General features: G+C 32.5%; 2 protein-coding genes across 2 annotated transcripts; one reads left to right on the top strand and one right to left on the bottom strand.

Annotated features, from left to right (window-relative positions):
- Positions 1 to 5,183: 5,183 nt before the first annotated feature.
- Positions 5,184 to 6,556, bottom strand: LOC134264124 (complement C1q tumor necrosis factor-related protein 2-like). Its single transcript, XM_062746419.1, has 3 exons — positions 6,285 to 6,556; positions 5,914 to 6,059; positions 5,184 to 5,675 (listed from the first exon to the last, which is right to left on the bottom strand). Coding segments are annotated over exons 1-3 (537 nt in total). The 5' UTR covers positions 6,287 to 6,556; the 3' UTR covers positions 5,184 to 5,286.
- An 11,365-nt stretch (positions 6,557 to 17,921) lies between these two features.
- On the top strand, positions 17,922 to 18,443 carry LOC134264122 (octopamine receptor beta-2R-like). Its single transcript, XM_062746418.1, has one exon. The coding sequence runs from the start codon at positions 17,922 to 17,924 to the stop codon at positions 18,441 to 18,443; it is 522 nt and encodes a 173-aa protein (XP_062602402.1).
- Positions 18,444 to 20,830: the final 2,387 nt, after the last annotated feature.

Genomic DNA, 20,830 nt, shown 5'->3' with positions numbered 1-20,830 from the left:
TCTTCTCAAAATCCTTGAAAGCCCTTTTAGCTGATGCCCTAATTGCTGAACATACTTTTCTGCCAGACAGTGAGACTTGGATTAAAAATCATTCCATTTTAGGCATAATACATTTTGAAATACGCTGAATAAGGAATCCACACTCCTCTTGACCAAGTAAGGTTAAGGATTCTGCAAAGAGTCGCGTTTGAATTAAATTTTTCATAATTTTACTAGGAATGAACTACATAATTTATTTATTATCGATATCACTTATCAGAGTTGTTTACTTGAACAAAGATTTTGTTACAATACCATGATTGGAAAACAAAAATTCTGTGAAATCTTTCAAGATGCTTTAAAATATTTTCTTTCACAGTTTTTCATTTTGCATAATTTATTACATTTTTGTTTACAAAAAGCAAGAACATTCATGAACAGTTCATGAACATTCCTAAATAACTTTTACAAATTATTCATGAATAGTTCATGAAAATGCATTGAACCTATTAATATCATTCATGAAGTTTTCTTGAAAGTTCAAGAATATAATTCATGAAGTTTTCTTGAAAGTTCAAGAATTATTCTTGATCATTTTGCAGGCAATTAAAAAATCCAAGTTTGTTCATGAACAACAAATAATTCTTGAATATTCTTGAACTTGGTTTTCATGAATAAAATCCATGAAATCATGAGTGTCCAATTTTAACTTCATGGGATCTTCATGAACAATTCATGAGCTGATTCAAGAATATAATTCATGAACTTTTCTTAAAAGTTCAAGAATTATTCTTGATCATTTCGCAGGGGTAGTATTTAGTTTTGCTACTTTTCGCCTATCTGCAAGAGGTTCCCATCCTGTTTCTAAATATAATGCATCTCTTGAAGCGATAATTGGTAACCCTGTAATAATTCTTGCAGCATAAAGCTGCACCATTTCTAATCGTTCAATATCTTGTAAAGAACACCCGTCCCAAACTATAGAACAATATTCAAGTAGCGGTCTAATGAATGTTATGTACATTTTAGATAAAGTTTTTCTACCGATATTGTATTTCAGCTTTTTTAAAAGACCTAATCTTTGGTAAGCCTGTTTAACTATATTGTCTATATGATCAGACCAATTAAGATTTTGGCTCAAAAGTAAACCCAAATGCTTATGAGAGGTTATGTATTCTAGATTACATCGTTGAAATTGTAGTTTTGGGAGATAATAATTGGATTTTAATGTAAAGAATAATGCTTTCGTTTTAGATGGGTTAAATTTCATAAGCCATTTGGAAGACCACTTGTCCAGAATATCTAAATCATGATTTAAAGTATATTCAATAGTTGCAACATTATAAGAGGAACTTTGCAACGAGTTGTCATCTGCAAACAATCTACACAATGAAATCATGTTTTCTGATACATCATTCACATAAATCAAAAAAGTAAAGGACCAAGAACAGATCCTTGTGGTACACCAGCGTTAATGTTTCTGTTAGACGAAAAAATATCTTTGTACATAACTTTCTGTCTTCTATTACATAGGTAACTCTCTATCCAGGTAAGAATATTTCCACGTAATCCATAAGTTTTTAATTTAAAAAGTAAACCCTTATGCCATACTCTGTCGAAAGCTTTAGACAGATCACAAAATACCATGCAACAAAATTTTCCTTCGTCGATATTCTTAATTATAGTGTGATAAGTTTCTAGTAGTTGGTAAACGGTTGAGTGACCTGGCAAAAAGCCTGCTTGAAATTTGTAGAATAAATTATTCTGATGAAAGTAATTGTACACATGTTTAAAAACAATTCGTTCCATAATTTTGCTAACACAGCTCAACAATGATACCGGTCTATAATTAGTAGCTACTGAAGGATCATCTTTTTTAAACAACGGTAGTACATGAGCGATTTTCCATTTATCTGGAAATATATTTTCTGCCAGCGACTTATTAAATAACCAGCATAGCGGTTTAGACACAGAATTAATAGTAGATTTTAACATCTTGTGGCTTATTGCATCAGGACCTATTGCTTTATTGACAGGGAGTATTGATATTATATCAACAATTTCTTGCTCAGTAATTACTATATCACTTAGTGTGTCATTGCATAGGTAATACTGTGGTGGTAATTGTTTGTTAGAGTCATCAACATTGGATATAGAAGAAAAATACTTGTTTAACACATCGACTTTATCATCATCTGAGAAAGCTATATTTTCTTCTCCGCTATCAGAAATGTATTGTATGGGTGGAATATCTTTGTTTGGTTTTACATGAAAAGCATCTCTTAGCATTTTCCAGTATAATTTAGTATTATTCACGCTCGCTTCAGATAGCTGAAGGTCCATGTTGTCATAATAATTCGATAGCGCATATTTTTTCATGTTATTGACTTGATTTCTGATTTTTCGATATTCAGCCTTATCCGAATCTTTATTCGTTTTTCTTGCTATTTTATGTAATCTGTTGCGTATTCTAATATTTTTCCTGAGTACTGAGTCAAACCAAGGTTTATCTTTCGGACGAATTGTGACCGACTTTTCTGGAACACATTTTCGTACAGACGATAGGAAATGAGCAGTAAAGTTTTCCGTAGCAGTGTCAACATCTTGGACGTTATTTATTAAGCTGTCCCAATCGCAATCTTGAATTAAGGAATTGAGTTTTTCAAAATCTGCTTCTTTATATACCCATACATTTCGCTTATACGCATGATTAATTTTGTAGTTCATGGTGAGACACACATAAGTTGCTCTGTGGTCGCTAAGATTCGCGCTTACATTTAAAGTTCCTGACTCTGTAACGTCAATGCTTTGTGTTGTAAATATTGGGTCAATAAGTGTTCGAGAGGAATGCGTGATTCTCGTTGGCTCGCTGATTCTGTTGATCAGACTACAATTGGATATTATTTCATATATAATATGTGTGTGAGGAGTGCTTAAGAGATCAACATTTATATCACCAACAATTATTATTTTGTCGGAAAGTTCACTTATTTTATCTAAAGACCATGAAAAGTTTCTCCAAAAAGTGGAATCTGCGTGCGGAGGACGATATACGCAACATAAGAAGAGTTGAGAGGTAGGGTTATCAATTTCTAACACGACAGTTTCAATATTGACAGGTTCGAGATCCATTCGTCTGTGAGCTCGAATGTTGTTACTTGTGTAAGTAATGATTCCGCCTCCGAAGGAATTTCGATCTTTGCGAAAAATACAATTAAAACCTTCTAAAGAAATATCACTATTCAAAATTTTGTCATCGAGATGCGTTTCAGTAAAGCACACAATATCAAAATCATTTACTATGGCTTTGTTTCTATATCACCAGATATTAATAACAAAATAAAAGCAAAAAATTGCATGAAAAGGGATATGTGTACTGACAGATTTTTACCAAAATACAAACTTTTCAACAGAATTTTCCGAGTCACATGTTGGAAAAAGATAAAAATATCACGCAGTGAAAGAAAAACAAACATTGACGAGCAAGTTACATACCTACACACAAAGTAAAAAGTTCCAATTGCGGCTCGATATTGCTCTATACTATTACCCATTGTCTATAATGTCGGATCTAAAGACATTTAATTCGCCGCAAAATGGAAAATTTTGTAAAAAATGTACACAGTACATGTATGTATAAAGACTAGGAGTTGAGTTTGAGTTTTTGTAACAAATATGTTGACAGTTGTAGATATGTAAACATGAGGTTATATCTAAAGCAAAACATTGAAAACAAATAAAAAGAAATTTACATACGAACAGAAAAAATACTAACAAAAACATCAGAAGGTCTACTATACAAATCTGAATGGGAAGGGACTCATTTGCATGTGTGTTCCCAAACAATACATGACAATAAATCATGATATAAGACAACATAATGATATGCAACATAGAAAAATTATATAAATATGTACAAAGGTCCGTAATAAGTGAATTATAAACTTAATAGTAAGTAAGCAAGTTAATAATGTTTTAAATGTATGTTTAAATATTGTATTAAACGAATGAGAGGTAAAATGAAAACCAGCTGTCCTTATTTATGTATTCAATAATTCAGAAAGAATTAGATTACACAATCAGTATGCACTGGTCACTACTGACAAAACTTAATATAATTTAAATTGTATTTTAATTTGATTGTATGTTGTTTTAGTTTAAGACCAGTTTGAGAATATTTTACTCATGTAGAGACGTCATCATGTACTAGTGATGGGCTACAAATGTTTACCTTTAATCTATATGTGACACTCGGGACCATTGAGCAGTGGGAATCTTTAAAGTGCCAACGCTTACCATTGACATGGGACCACGGTTCTTAAGGTCCCATTCGAAAGACCCGCAACTTCTTCTTCAAGTGCAAAGTGCAAGGCGAAGGAACAGCTGAAAGCCATTTTTTTATCGACCTACTCTTACAAATATTTACAGGATAAAGGCGTTAATGGTAATCTACATTCAAGATTTCAAATGAATATGACGACTTTAACTTTTCAATATTCAACTTCCCTTACTTTTGCAGAAATATAAACTCATCACCTTTATAAGGGGTTTATATCTCTCAGTTGATTCGATACAAGAAATCATCCTCTACGTATGAACACTTTTTAAAACGAGATAAGTTATTGACAAACAATTTGATGAAACAAGAATATCACTGGCATCATTCATGTTTTTTAATTACTCTTTGCAAGAAGAACAAGGTTTTAGAAGAGATTATCGAATAATCGATAGCTTGGCAATTAATTTACAAATTTCTATATTGTGTATGATGCATGGATTTTTCCAGATAATTTACGAAGGTCTCCGTGTGGTTTTAGTATTGAAAAGAAGACAGGATGGGTCTAAGAACGTTAGGTGACGTCTTGGTTATAGTTTAAATTTGTGACATTTGATTTAACATACATTTTTAACATGTACTTTGGTTGAAAATTACTAGCAAGTAAGTATATCAGCAAGCTGATTAAAGTTCACTTGAAGAAGACAGTCATGACAGCATTAAAAATAATAAAGACAGTAAGTGCAAATCAAATAAAGATTCACTTATATTAGATCTAGATTTTTGTCTTTTGGCAGACCAGTTGCACGACTGTATGTGATAATGCAGGGATCTTGCCTGCATACCTATATACACTTTATATGCTCCCGTAATCGAAGAGTCTTATTTTTAGAAAAAATTTTGCATTATTTATTGAATGACCGTCGTATTTGCAATAATTCTATTTATTTTCCACAAACACATATCAAAACCTAAATTTAAGGAGTTTATTTTGCTAAAGATTTTCCGTTTAAACAGTAAAATCTTCAGTTTTATATCTGAAAGCCAGAGAAAGATGACCAGGTGTATCTAGCGTACCCACCGCCTTCATACGCTCTAATCCAAACTTGGTCATTCTTTTTCATTTCTATATTAGCTGTTGCTGATCCACTTTCGTAGTTGGAACTTCCACTCCTGCCATTTACGTGGTTGTAACTGACAGGCTTACCATTCATTAGGATTTCTGTGCTTAAATACTTTCCAGCATCTGTTGCAATAGTCCATGTAAACGAGTATATTCCATCGACAGGAGCTGTAAACTTTCCAGTGGTTGCATCATATGCATTTCCAGAGTTTAATGTTACCTTTTTGAAAATGATAACTGCCTTGTTTGCCGGTCTTTGCTGATCAGATGTCAAAAGTGCATTGAATGCGATAACACCTTTAGAAAATAGAGAGATCCCTTTAAATTATAATAAGAGAAGACATCACAACTAAATATTAATAAGCTAGTCATGATAAAAAAGGAAAATATGGTTAGATAAAGAGTTAAAAAAAAGTATCGTACACAAAAAGATTTCCATTCAATCTTCTAATATACTTGTGTTTTCGTGTCACTGTGTGTTATACATTGTATTAAAAGAAAGATTTCTTTATCGTCAAAAATAAAATCAATATACCTTTTCCTTTGCAATTTTTTTCTTCATATCCCATTCCTTTACAGACAGTGTTGTACTGTTTATATTTGCTGATGAAATCTGAGGTATTTTCCTTCCCATATATCCCAAACAACATAGTAAAAACAACCAATATCAATTGAGTAAACCTTCAAAGAGAATATAATAGACTTTGACCAAAATTCTGTCCTTTTTAACAAGATCTTAAATCAAGCTAAAATTTACATTTACAATTTTTAACGACCTCCTGTAGAGAATTAGGGCTCTGTCACAGGACCTCTAGTTTATGATTTAAGTTATAACCTAGAAAAATTACTCAAAATAAGTCGTAGTACGATACATTTAGATTTAGATGCAGTTAATAGTTTACTTACATTTTAAATTATTAAGCCAGATGAAAAAACAATAATCCTTTTCATCACTCAAACATTATTATAGTCTGTGTTGTGTAATTATATACATTCATTTCACGTGATTCGCTATTAAAATGTAACATGAGACTCTACCTCATCTGTATTATCACGTCTTACGTAGGAGTCATTATATATATCAAGGACACTGAAACACGGAGCATCCCCTTGCCAAGAGCCTATCTATAAATCAAGGCAGTATTCGACATATAATACCTGTTCAAATTATATCACTTCCGTTTCGCACAAGGACACGCACAGGCGCGTTGGTATTCAAATGTATTTTTAGCAAGTGGACAAAACAAACAGCGATATATGTCATAATTTCAATGTTCCATGGTCGATACAATGACTTTGTCAGCAAATACAGTTCATTAATAAGTCAAATGTTGAATGATTTTTTCATACAGATTGTTAGGCCACTAATTACACACTGAATTGTCCACGGAGTTTTTTCTTCATTTTTTCTGCCCAGAACATGACAAGGACCACACGTGCACGGTGTGACCGATCGGCAGGGGATGGTCACTGCTTAATGGCACCTGATCTCATCTCTGACGTTTTCGAGGTCCGTGGTTGCTCTAGATACTCCTATTTTGTGATGTTAAATGGACGTTTGAGCTCGAATAATGTTCATTATCTCCACATATTTCATCTCAAAACTTTTTGGTATCAATAATCTTACGCCCAAGATGTACATGTATTTGTGAATCTTGTTCTTATCAATATATACGAGGGTCATTCAAAAATTACGTAGACAATGTTCATCATCGTCATATTATTATTACAAGATTAAAGATCTATACATTTTCGTAAATAAAAACTTTTATTTTGTCGAAGTGTGAAGTTTCATTCCATTTGATTATATAGAACTCAAGTTAGCCAATTTTTTAAGCAACATGTTTTTTTTTTTACCATGGAGCACGGTAAACCAACATTGTAACGTCAAAATTAATATCGAGAAAGTTTCTTATAATTACTTTTATTTTTAATATCACACACGGTTTGTAGCGTCTTCTCAATTCATAAAAACGTATCCATAATACTTAACACATTGTTTGCTTACAATTTTGCAAAACAAATAGCTTTAACTAGATTGTCAGTGTTTTCAAATTCTTTACCGTATAACTCTATTAGTTCTGCAAGGGTGAAGCGCACATCACGTTTAATGACATTACGAACTCTTTGGACAAAGTGTTGAACTATAACCTGCTTCTCTGCAGACCATTCATCGTCCGATTCAAACTCGCTACCACTCAAAAATTGTATTTTCCATTTTATACAAATACACGGCTTATTTTTTCATACATTCCTTGGTTAATATAGATTTTTTAAGCTTGTTAAAGATGTTTCCCGAATACAAAGCAAAATGTTTTTGCAACTCACTGCTCCGTGCCGTCCTCAAACGTCATGGTTTTTTGCCTTTTTTAATCATATGTGTTTAGAAACTGATATCTTTTAAACAGAGCAATGTATTACATTATCAGATAGCATTTTAAGTAAAACTAACTAGACTTAATTTAAACATGTAAATTTTAATTTGTTTCATCTCAATTTATAAGAAGTATGGCTATGGATACAATAAAGTGAAAATTAGTAAATTACACAATTTGGCATTGCTCCGTGACCCCATTTTTGCTGATCTAAATTCTTTTATAAATATGAAGATATATTCCAATTTTTTACTCAAAATATTTGAATTTGTTGTTAAAATATGTGTACCAAATTTGGATGTAATATGACGTTAAATAAAAATGTTAGAACAAAAGAACTTTTTGAATGACCCTCGTAATTTTTAAAAATAAACTGTTCGTTCCAAACGTTGTTGCGGCAACCAAACATTAGTAATTTAAGTGAATTATCTTTTAGAATTATTTTCATCAGGAAATGTCTTTAAATATGTAATATTTTGCATAACTTAAGATTTTATCTTAGGCGCTTGCTGATCATCATTTTCATTTATAAATGGGCAGTTTAATTTCCCTGAAAGATATTAAGCACAATGGAAAAATTAAATTAAGATCCATTATATACATGTACGAGGGTTGATCCAAATGTTCGTGGAATTTCTTCATATTTTATTTATTTTTAAGTGGAATTGGTTGAAAATTGCAAAAGAAAATATAGACACTTGATGAATATTTTAAATTTAAAAAAAAGATTAAATATCTTTGAGAGTAACTCTATGGCAGTTGCCATAGAAACGGTTGGGGGAGACATTAAAGCGTTTTTTTTTTCATATAAATTCTTAATACGTGATATGAGAATTAAACCGCCCTTTGTGGTATATAAAACGAAAATTATGTCATTATTACGATTGTTCGATCTTTATAAACCTTTGTGTGAGAGTTTTACTGATTTTACTGGATATTTATTTAGTTTATTAGTTGATGATTAATTGTTCAACTTTAAGTTGTTAGACAACGTCAAATTTCGGTCAAGTCATAAATTTTGTGAAAATTCCGGAATCACTCTATCTTAAACGCGTACATTATTGACAAATGCTTGGGAAAAATGCATTGAGTTACTAATTTTCTAGTGGCTTAAGAAATTTAAGAAAACAAAACTTCCATGTACGTTGATTAAAGGTGTGACCGCTTTTTGGAGGCTCTGATTTAAGTGTTTACCCCCCCCCCCCCCTTTAGACAAATTTAAAGCGTTAATGGACGTTGTCGGCTGCCGTACTGTTCTTGACATTGCTATTGAAATTGGAACATCATATGCAAATATGGGTAGTATTTTGAAATATGAGTAAGAAAGGAAGATAAGTTGGTGCGAGAGGATACCCAGGCTTTTCTTGAGGAAAAAATGGAAAAGGACAGCATTTTGCAGAATTGCGTATTCAAATTGGACATTAGGGCGAGTTGCTTCTATAACGTGAAGTGACATATCTAACTTGACGTTACGTCTAAGTCTCCCCCGGGTTTCAAAACTATCCATTTTCAGGAAGCTCGTGTGACCTCATTGGTAATTGGAAAGTGGTGATGTTGCATAATGACTCTTTATTATGAATATGCCTGTTGTTTGCTTTCATCAAATCACGATAAAATTTTAGAAAAAAATTCCACGAACTTTTGGATCAACCCTCGTATAATAGCTTTGAATGATACCATGACTTAAAATGCATTAATGTTAATACATTGTACACACAAAAATTAGTACACATTAAAGCTTAAAACAATTGTCACAAAATATGGTACGAAAAGATTGGGCGACAATGTCAAAGTAGAAAAAACACCGTACATATTCGTGTTACACTTTAAAAATTATAGAAAAAGAATATTTCAGGAAATTTATTAACATATAATTACATGACATTGAACGATCTTTGATAACAACCAAAATTGCTGAAATTTGCATTATATTTTTTAACGTTCTTGATTTAATTTGGTTATTTTTTTTTAAATTCAAGCTGTCTTTATTTATTTCAGTTTCAACTTTTTACTGACTTTCCACGATAAAGGCAAATTTAAAAGAACTAAATTGTTTCAGAAAAAAGATGAATAAAGGTTTTAAATAATTAACATTACTTATTTATAATTATGTAGTAATATTCCTCAACACCTTGCGTATGGTATTTATATCACTCAAGCTGAAGCTTTGATTATAAACTTTTTTTTAAGTCGTGATAATGACTTTGTTAGCAAAATATAATATAATAATATAATACGACCCATTATAATAATAATGGGTCGTATTTTGGTTGAATTGTTTAATTATACTAAACATTTGGCCTTTGATTTAATACTAGATTTGACTTTGCAGTGTGTCTTTGATCGGTCAGCTGGGTATGTTTGCTCCTTCTAGGCACCTGGTTCCGCCTCTGGAATTTCCATGAATCAGTTTTGATGCACCTTCACGGATTTGTTTTTTTTTAAATTCATTCGATCGATTTCTGTTCATTATTTGCACCTTTTATTTCTTAAGCAAAGCATTTCCGGGTCCTATCATATCTAATTGCTCTAACTGACTAATCGTAGAAGAATATATCAAATTAAATGGAAAATCGATAACATACTTTACGTTACAATCTACACAGTCACTTATATCCCTTCTCATTTCTTTAGAGCCTCTGTTTAGAGTCTCTGTTTTTTCCCTTTATTAATTGACGATCACGTCTAGATTGTTATGTTGAGTTATGTCGACCCCATGTACCAATATTTTGGTTTGGGAGAATAAACTGAACGTGAACTTGAGTACCTATAGTTGTTATAAGCAATTACCCTTGATTGCCCTGACCAAACGTATTAATTGGAATACTCAAATTGTCAAGAGACAAGAAAGGGGTCAGTTAAGAGGAAGACAACTAACGTATATTTAAGTACACTCAAACATCTGGAATTTTATTGAAACAATGAATTGAAGCTTTGTTGTTCAAAAAAGATAATTAAAAACATACTCATTCTCTCAAATTGCAGCTCATGGCAGAGATTTTTTTAATGTGTGTTAGTTGAAGCAGGGACATTACATCTCATAGGTATACAAAATATGTACATACATATTCATACATAAGATTTGTACAGGCTCAGATTAAAGTAGAATATGATATACAATACATTATATGCGGTAATAATTGCATAAACAATGGCACATAATATATCATCATTTCTAACTGACCAACTGACCAATTGTTGATTGAATGCGTTTACGCCAAATACATGTTTACATGTTACTTCGAACACATGGTTCAGGTCAATCTATGATCATGTCAATGGAGTGCAAAATTAAAAAAAAATGTTCTTATGAACAGAACGCAAACATTAGAAACTATGAAAGATATTACGGGCGTTTTTAATTTGCTGTTAACTAGAACAAATATGTTTAATAAAATGTATACGTAGTTAGTGTCAAGTTCAGAACACCAGCACTTCAAGGGTAAGGAAAACGAGCAGCTTCTCGTATGCTTTTTTTACATAACTATACTCATGATCACGTGTGTTGGCCAGGAAATCCACCTGACAATTGTATTCACCGATAGCACAATAAAGGAATTAATTAAGCGTAAAATTCCTGTAGTATTCGTAGTAACCCATAATGCAATTCTCATTCAGCTGATTGGTAGGCCAAATCATGATGGTGCCTCATTTGCTAATCTGACGCCAAAAAAATATAGTACCGGTTCCCATGCAAAATATTTGTCCAAATAGAAATTTTAACTCATGGCAGCAGAAAACTGTATCATTATATAAAATACTTTGTAATTTTAACTTGAATGAATTCAAGAGAGATCGATTGTATTTTTCTACAGAATGATATTATAAGGTGGTGAAAACTAAAACGCAACTTAACTTTTCTGTTTACCATGTCTCCACATGCTAGTCACTCCCTAGCCACATTTCCGTGAATAATAAACCCTATCTCGCTTCATTAATGTCGCTGTAAAACTTGTTAAGAATCCAAAAGAAATATTCACTAAAAATGTGAAATTTACAACAACCAATGTTTGTTTTATAGACATATGAGCAGGTGGAAATCAATGAACAAAAATGATATAATTAAGAAATAAAGTCCGCGTTTTCGTGAATGTTGCAGAATAACCTCCGAGGTCGAGAAATGTTGTTTGAAAGATAAAAGCCGAGGCGTTAGCCGAGGCTTTTATATTTCAAACAACATTTCGAGACCGAGGAGGTTATTCTGCATCATTCACGACAACAAGGACTTTATTTCTATTCTACCACGGACGATTAATACGGCCGATTGTTTCCTCTATAGAGAAACGAATTAGGTCACCATGTCTCGATTACGCTGTTCTATTTAACACCAAAGAGAAATTTTGTTGACTTACCTATATATGGAATGCAGATATTTGAGCTTTCCGTGCATTAAAAACAGTCTTGTTTAATTACAAATTTGTTCGTTATATGTATTGATCAGTTAAAATGAATATACAAAAACAAAATCATGTTCTTGTTTTACTGTTAAAATCACGTTGTTTAATGTGTAGGGAGGTCCGTGGAATAGCCCCGCTTAGCTATAAAAACCGACATTCATCAGCAACTTGATGCAATTTACAGTGTTTATACTGCAAAAGACGACACATCGATGCGGTCTAATCAAGTATTTCATTCTACATCCAAACATGCATTTGAATTGTTCAGATTTGATACGTGTTTCTGATCTGATAACTTTTTGATGACGTTCGTGGTCTATTGGAGAATAATGTCCGGCGGCTCCTTTGAAGTTTTTCAATAACCGTGGTAGAATGGACATCAAAAATGGGTACCGTCCTTGGCGACAAGGACTTACAATCACCAATGTACTGTTTGCCAATATTCAACATATTATCACTGCTGATTTTTTGTTGACTTTGAGACCCATAGTTTATTTGATAGGCATCATCTTGGAGGTAGTTCACACTAATTTAAAGAAACATTTGACAGTAAAAGAAATTACTCAATTGTCACCCTATGTTTTGAAAAATGAGTGAAAACGACAGTGTGTCAGAATATTCAAAAAATTATTTTAAAAAATCAAGAAGTGTAGTTATCCAAATTCAAACAGATAATGAAACTTCATTCCCTTGTTTAAACCCTCAAAACAAATTTACAATAAGATGCACTTGTCAAACACAGTAAAGGTTTGGAAAGAGCAAAGAATTGCAAGAGCACAGTTTTAAATGCCATTTTCTTAAATAATAATAGTTGTGTTGTTGTTCAATTCTTATTCGGAAATGCAGTTTAATATCTGGGGAAGTCTAGAAAGCAGAATTTTAGCAAAACAGATCGAAAGGTTTTTGAAAGGAAGGAATCAAAAGCAGGAATCCACTACATTAAATTTCTTCATGACAGCCTCCAAACCCACACACCCTGAAGAGTAAAGGAGTTTTGGCGATACACAGAAAGTTGATGTTTTATAACATCAACAATATTTGTCAGATCTTTTACCCTTTGACTTAACTTGAAAAAAAACCTTTCAGAAGAACTTAGTCCAGGAAATTATAGGATCTGCCATATTCCAGAATACGAAGGGCCATACTAAAAATGTGTTCTAAAAACAATCAGAAATTACATAAAAATGTTACGGAGAAGTGTTTTAATTAAAAGAGAATATTTAAAGTATCCAGATCATTTAAAAGCGTTTTTGTTTCTTTCCGAGCATCGAGGACATAATTTATTGAACAACCCTCATGAGTAGGAATTGGAAGCATTTCCATTTCATTAAAACTCGCTTCACAAGTAGACGACTCTGATATGCATATATAAGAGAGCTGTTTGGAAATCATTGAGACATTTACTTTTACTCAATAAAGGGCAGAGATACATTCGTGAAAAATCATTTAATAAAGAACAAATGAAATAAATGTTCAAAATTTCTTATTTAAATGTTAGGTAGATAAGTTCTTATTAAATTATAAACACGAATATGGCTATTGACCTTTAAAACATTTTTGTTATGTAATCCTTTGTGTTTTTAGTACATTATATAGCATAATAGATTTGGATATTTAAAACCTGTACATTAAGTCACCTTTAACCGTACATTAAGTTGAAAAAAACTCTCAATTCTTGACTTAATCGACAGCTTTTTGTCAACTTAATGTACAGTTACAGGTACCTTAATGTACAGGTTTTAAATATCCAAATCTATTATGCTAAAAACATGAAATGCTAAATATTTTCTGAACTTCATTAGTAATGAAAACAGTCAAATAATTTTTTTAATTTAATACACAATCATACATAAATATCAAACATTTTATTCTATATATGAAATGATCAACAGTATATCGTCTTTGGAAAAGAAAAAATCCAATGAAAAAAGACACACTTGTAATTTCCTGATGCATAATAATTTTAGAACATGCACATCCAGAAGTTTCCTAGTTTATTAATAAACAATACTTCTTATCCTCTTCACAACATTTGTAAATGAATGCTGGACGTGGTAAATCCATTCCATGAATGTTTAGAAATACATATCCAACAGCAATTTAAATTTTGAAAGAGAAAGGTGTATTTCCCGATGAAATGATAATCTCACTAGATGCACCACAGAATCACAAACAGGGATCACAAATTTTCATCTTTTTAATACACTTGCCATCATCTGAATCTCCCATATTTCCATGAGTTATTTCATTTACTTTCTGCTGTTATTCATTGTTGACTCAATTGTAGGATCAAACTATAGTAGATTTGTGGCCCATTTTTCTGTTATTAGCTGTTCCTTAATCTCAGCTTCATACAAGTGGGTTGCCGCCGTTGATCTCAGAGATTGTCTCGTATATTGTCCCTTAAATCCTGATTTTAACAAAGATTTGCAATACTTTTTGTCAAAACTTGGATACCAATTTCAGAATTTGTATACCTACAGAGATTTTTGTAGAAATATTTTGGAGAAATATGTATTACTTTCTTCATCCCATGAGGACATCTTTACTCATGAAGCTTTACATGGGAAGTGGTCAGAAATCAAGGGAACTATCATTTAAATCTAAATTTACCTGGCACTGTCGATTAAGTTAAACAATACCCTATTGTTTTCTCCCCTCACTCTCTTGATAATGTGTTATTACGTACTCATAGTAAATACATAACCATCACCTGGGACAGTATATTAAGTTAACAAAAGAGAAAATGTTTTAAGTAGGATAAAGTCCTCAAACTGTCCATTCTGTGAGAGAAAAAACTATTCTCGGCCCTTCGGGCCTCGAACAGTTCTTTCTCTCACAGAATGGACAGTTTTCGGACTTTCTCCTTTACATAGCAGCATCGTTAAGTTGAAACGATGGGGAAGCGTTTCCTCTTCTTTCGTTGTTACCACATATAACATTCGGCCAAAATTCAAGCTTTTCAAACGATTTCAAATGCGTGTTGTTGCTTCAATGTACCCTAGTGTAAAATATGTGTCATGTGCAGGTTGACTTAACATCATGCAGTGCTGTACCGACTTATGCAACGTGTGTTGTTATTTAGTATGTAAACAAGTAACAGCTTTTCAAAAAGCTTGCCTGACGTAATCAATCAATATCTGTAAGAAAAGTGATAAAACTTTTGAGCAATACTTTTTTGTGTTTGAAATATGTCTTTTTATTTGAGAACCTTGTAAAAATATTTAATTATTTAACTTGTAAAAGAACGATGCTTTTGCTGCATTCTGAAGAGTTGTTAACAGAATGGTTAATGTCTGTGGGTTTTCTGCCAATCGCAACTCCTCGGTCCCACTCATTGGGCCTTATCTAGGGAAGGAGGCCACAAATGTATCGTTAATTTATACGCCATGACACCCCCCCCCTTTCACAAACTTTGAAATAAAAGCATGGATGATGTGTGTAGACCTATTTTCTGTGGAATATGGAGTTAACTTTATTCAATGTCATGATATTATCTAAAATATACTAAAGAAGGGACTTCTAACTCCGTTTTTACTATGAACAGGAAATGTATAAATTTTTAACATCCGATGATGTCGATACATTCGAGTTTGTTTTTCGACCTCTGACGAAAAGACCCTAGATGATGAGATTGACTTTTCTGCAAGTAGATTAATCTACCCCTGGATCTATATTCAAAGCTACACCTATTCTGAAATCTTTTGTCAAATCATTCATTGTGAACATTTTAGAGAATGAATATAATTAAATACATATGTTGTAGGAAAGCATTTTCTCCAATGAAGTAAACAGTAGTAGTTTATGTTCGTTGATCTTTTTTTTTTTTGAGAACGAAATAGGTAAAACCAACATTTAGGCCTTTGTGGAAAAGAAATCCAAGATTTCGCACAAGTAATTTCTTTTTTCAAATCGTCTGGAACCTGGTTGAACTGCGTCGAGCGTTTGTGGTGATTGGACTAGTCCAATAAAATATGGAATAAACCAACAGAGGGAAAACAAATAAGAGAAATAATTTCTTTTGTTTTGCATGTCCATATTCTGATACATACGATTCATATGTTGTTTTAAGGAATAAGATATAATTTGTAGATAGAATTTCTGAATCATAAGAAGATGGAGGTTACAATAACAAACTTTATTTAATTCCATGGAATTAGCACCCCCATTCATACAATAGAACAATCCAAGAAAAGGCGCGAAGATGCTTACTCGTGACATTTGGCGCGAAAAGAGCGATTCACCCCTTTTGTAGAACATAAATGGACTGATCCAGTAGTATAGAAATGCAGAAAAAAAGATACACGGACACATTGAAACGGTAAATCACATGGAATAATCTGTTTCATGCAAACAGAGTGAACAAAGTAAATACTGCATTATTTTGCATCAGTAAAATCATTGTTTCCCCGAAAAAAGTTTCTTTTAAAATGCAGGTAAAAGATTTCCGATGTAAATCAGCTTGCACAAAATCTAGCTCTCTGGGTATGATCTATTAGTTTCGGATCACGCAATTATCAATCCTTATACAGCCTGACGCCGTGACGTCAGGCAATAATTGATGGTAGTCCGGAGCTTTTGTCTCTACTCTGCTTGATTCATTTGTAGGAAAAAATGTACCGATGAAAAATAAACCATTAGAAATGTTTTTTTTTCCTGTCAAATACGTTGTACATGTAGAAGGTCATTCAGTCTGGAAGAGTTTTCCGTAGCGCTGCACAAAATTTTAGGTGTGCTCGCTGCGTCGCCTTGACGTCAAATCCACTTTAAAGTAATCAGATTTTTTACAGTGCTTAAAATTCTTTTATTGGTATCCGTATTTCTTATCAAATTCTAATAAATGTAAAAAAAAATATACACTATAAGTACATAAATTAAATTGTCGTTCTTACCATGGTTTTAAACATTGGTGATTGTTTTTTTTACTATCTGATTTCGTGACTGCTCTGAGTACTCCTAAAATTGACACATTTATAGGCCTATACCATTGGAATAAAGAAATAAAATATTTGTAAAATGTTTTTTTGATTTTATTAATTATTAGTGTTTGTCAAACGTACATGTATGTGCAATGTCTCAATAATAAAAGTCTTCGTATAAATTTGTATATTATTCTCTTAAATGTTTTTTTTTTATTATTATTATTATTTATATTGAACATCAATATATTTTAACATTTAAAATTTCTGTTTCGGGAAAGCAGTACTTAAGAAAAAAATACAGATCTTTGAATGCAATATAAATTTAAGGAAAAGACGCACCAAAATTAAAGACATTGATCTATAGTACTTTCAAATTACCGCAACTTAAGTGCATGGATAAATGTGCGTAGTATAATGGTTACCTTGTGTATCTTGACGATTACATGTCAATAAACGTTAAATGTCCACTTTCTAGGATTATAGGGCTTTTGGCAAATAATCCACTTTACAATAATAACCTTTTCATTGAAAGTGACAAACACACAACACGCCTTGTCCTTTAGCAATTTTAATCAACTTTTACTCGACCTGGATTCTAGTACAATTAAACCATCATACAGTCGATGAGAATTGTCATAATTAAGGACCCTAAATGAACAATCAATTGATGTTCAATAAAAGGTTATGAGTCGAGCCATTTTCCTAATGAAGACCACAGTTATTCAACCCGTGCAGTGTAAGTACGGGAAGGCTTCCTGCTTTATTTGTTTCAGATAGCCATGCATCATTTTAAAGGAAGCTAAGCTCAAATTAACCGTTAAAAAACTGGCGACTTGGTGCCATGGTGGTATGCGTTTTGTCATGATGCTCACCTATTTGTTAGGCCCGTTCGGATGGGCCTTAAACATAACAGAGAGAAATGGGAGCAAATTTGGAAATAAAACTGTTTTAAATGAAGAATCAAATGAAAGTGTTCTTACATTTTCAACAGCTGAACTCGTCTCGGAAGGAATTATTCTCACAATGATTTGTTTTACAGCTATAGTTGGAAACACCTGCATGTGGATAATAGTTATACGGAATAAAGATCTGCGTACCGTGACTAATTCTTTTCTTTTGACACTCGCCTCTGCGGATCTTATGGTGTCCGTTGTAAATATGCCTGTGACCATTCTGACGATATTTAAAGGAGAGTGGGTATTTTCGGATGATGCATGTACGATACTTGGATTTACAAATATGCTTACACTGGTCACAAGTGTTCTATCCCTCTGCAATATAAGTATAAACAGATACATTATGGTGTGTAGACCTACAAAATTTAAGACAATATATACCAAACGAAATGCAGCATTAATGATTGCAGGTTAGAAGTTTGATTTCTTTCATAAATTGTCTAAACCTTCTTTGTAAATTCAAACCAAATTATGATACATTGTATGACATTTTTGTTTAATGATTCAATATACGGACATGCATGAATAAGATTTTTTCAGGTTGTTTAAGTTGTATTACCAATTGCAAAAAGTATAATGCCCCGTCGCCTCCGCATGGCACAGTTGTTGTCCAGAAGACCTCGTTTTACAAATGATCTAAGGTGACGAACTAAGTTGATCATTACGTCACGAGTTTGCATCCCACTGGGAAACGTGATGAACTGACCGCAAAAAATAAGGTTTTGTATACTGAGTATTCATGTATGGAATAAGATGCTGGCACGGGAATATTCCTTCATTGCTTACTGTCCATAAATACTGAGACTTCAGTGAAACATTATCAAAATACGACATCCAACGAATACGCCGTCGACTATCATTAGTGTCCCCTAGCAACGCAGAGCAATCTTTTTTCAGTCGTCTCCTTAAAATTTATAAGAGAACTATGAGAATTTGATCTTAATTTTTACTAGGCTTTTTTAACGTAAAGGTAGTCTTTGATAAACTTATCACAAACTGTCTATCTTTCAGGCCTGAGACATATATTTTGTGCTTGACTTTTAATATAATTTTTTGAAAAAGTTTTGATTAAACTTCTAAGCTCAATAAAATTAATATGATCCTTTATAAGATTAAGCATGATTCTGTATTTTATTCATGATAATTTAGGCTTAAATTCGGTATATTTTTTTTTTATTTTACCTCCTTGCAAATGTCCTTGAAAAACTGTTAGCGATAGTATTGTTCTACCACACAATCAATTTTCAAAAGTTGATATATTTGAATGAATTCTCTTATATCTACAGATACATGTGTTTAATTAAGAAATAAACAACGTTATTTAGTGAACACGGCGTTATGAATAGCAATTGCTCTGCTGGTATATTCCATGATGAGCGCTAGCGCATCATGGAAAATATGCCAGCAGAGCTATTGTTATTCATAATGCCATGTTCACTGAATAATCGTTGTTTATTACTTATATTTGCATTCTTTGATTTTTTTTTTTCAAAAATCAAAGGAAATCCTTACTTACATAAGGACGCGGCTTCTTCAGTTCTTGTCCTCAGTTATAAGAAAAACATACGGCTTTAAAATCAGTACTCCTGATCAATGCTCCTTTTCTCTAATAAATCACAAACAATTTATAAAGTATTTCCCTCTCAAACACAGTTATCTGGATAAAGTTGCGCCGTCATCACATTCTCTTAATTTTTGTTTGGACGCAGTTGTGACGTCATCGATCAACGTTATTGAAACCCTCTGACATAATCAGGCGCGTAGCCAGGCGTACGTTTGTACTCACAAACGTCCACATCATTTTTCAAAAAAAAAAAAATGAAAAAGAAAAAAGATAGAAGGAAAAGAAAGAGAAAATCAACAGAATCAGTGTTAGGGGAAAATACGAGAGTATAAACCTCACTGAAATCAAAGGATTTTCCCAGATTTTGGTTAAGTATCGAATATTTGCTGAGGTGTTTTTTTTCCAAGTGTAATTACATTCCGAAAGAGTTTCTCTATTGTAGATTTAACACTAAAGAACCCAAATCGGTTCTCTTAAAACAAGCGATAATTTTATTTAATGCCAAGAATTTCAATTTTTATTACTGGAAACTAACTTCCAACCGGTATGCTTAACTTCTGTAACGATATCCCCCCCCCCCCTTCCAAAAATAAATTACCTAATATTGGATTCGAATCGTGCGAGACTTCAAACATCATAATTCAGCTTTATATATGAACATCAAAAAACGAAAATTGGTGAAATTCAGTTTACCCTTAAAAAATAAGTCCTCTCAAGTATTGACATCCGTACCACTACCTGACAAGTTTTTTTAATTGTTGCAAAAAGCTAGATACCAGAATATGTGAATATTTACAAACATTCAATTTAAATGTACATAGGTATTGTGCAAGAAAAGAATTCTTCTGTCTTTGCTATTTTCAATCTTTAGAGATATATTTTTAATATTAATGTAAGCTTGACTATCAGTCAATTACGCAGTCTGTCTAAACCAGTCAACTACTCTAACCAACTGTCGTATGTTAACTATACGTATTTTTTCGAGCTTCAAAAGTCTAAAATTTAAGTTGCTTTCGTCAAACGAAGCTATTGGACATATCCATTCTCTTTATTTAGTAACTGTCCGCATTTTTTACATGGAAAGAACAGACCTCAAATCCGGCTGCGTAACAAACTGAAAAAGTGCAAGAAAAATGTTATCACAAGGGCCAAATATGCACATCGAAATCGTCGGAAATTCACCGGTTTCCGGGGAGCTTTTGGGGGCCTTAAGGTGCCCCCCCCCCTTTTCAGGCGTC

This window comes from Saccostrea cucullata, unplaced genomic scaffold (genome assembly GCF_032062105.1).
Source record: "Saccostrea cucullata isolate Sc308-1 unplaced genomic scaffold, CSIRO_AGI_Scuc_v1 ctg3798, whole genome shotgun sequence".
Taxonomy (NCBI): Eukaryota; Metazoa; Mollusca; class Bivalvia; order Ostreida; family Ostreidae; genus Saccostrea; species Saccostrea cuccullata.
This window is presented reverse-complemented; position numbering and strand designations above follow the sequence as displayed.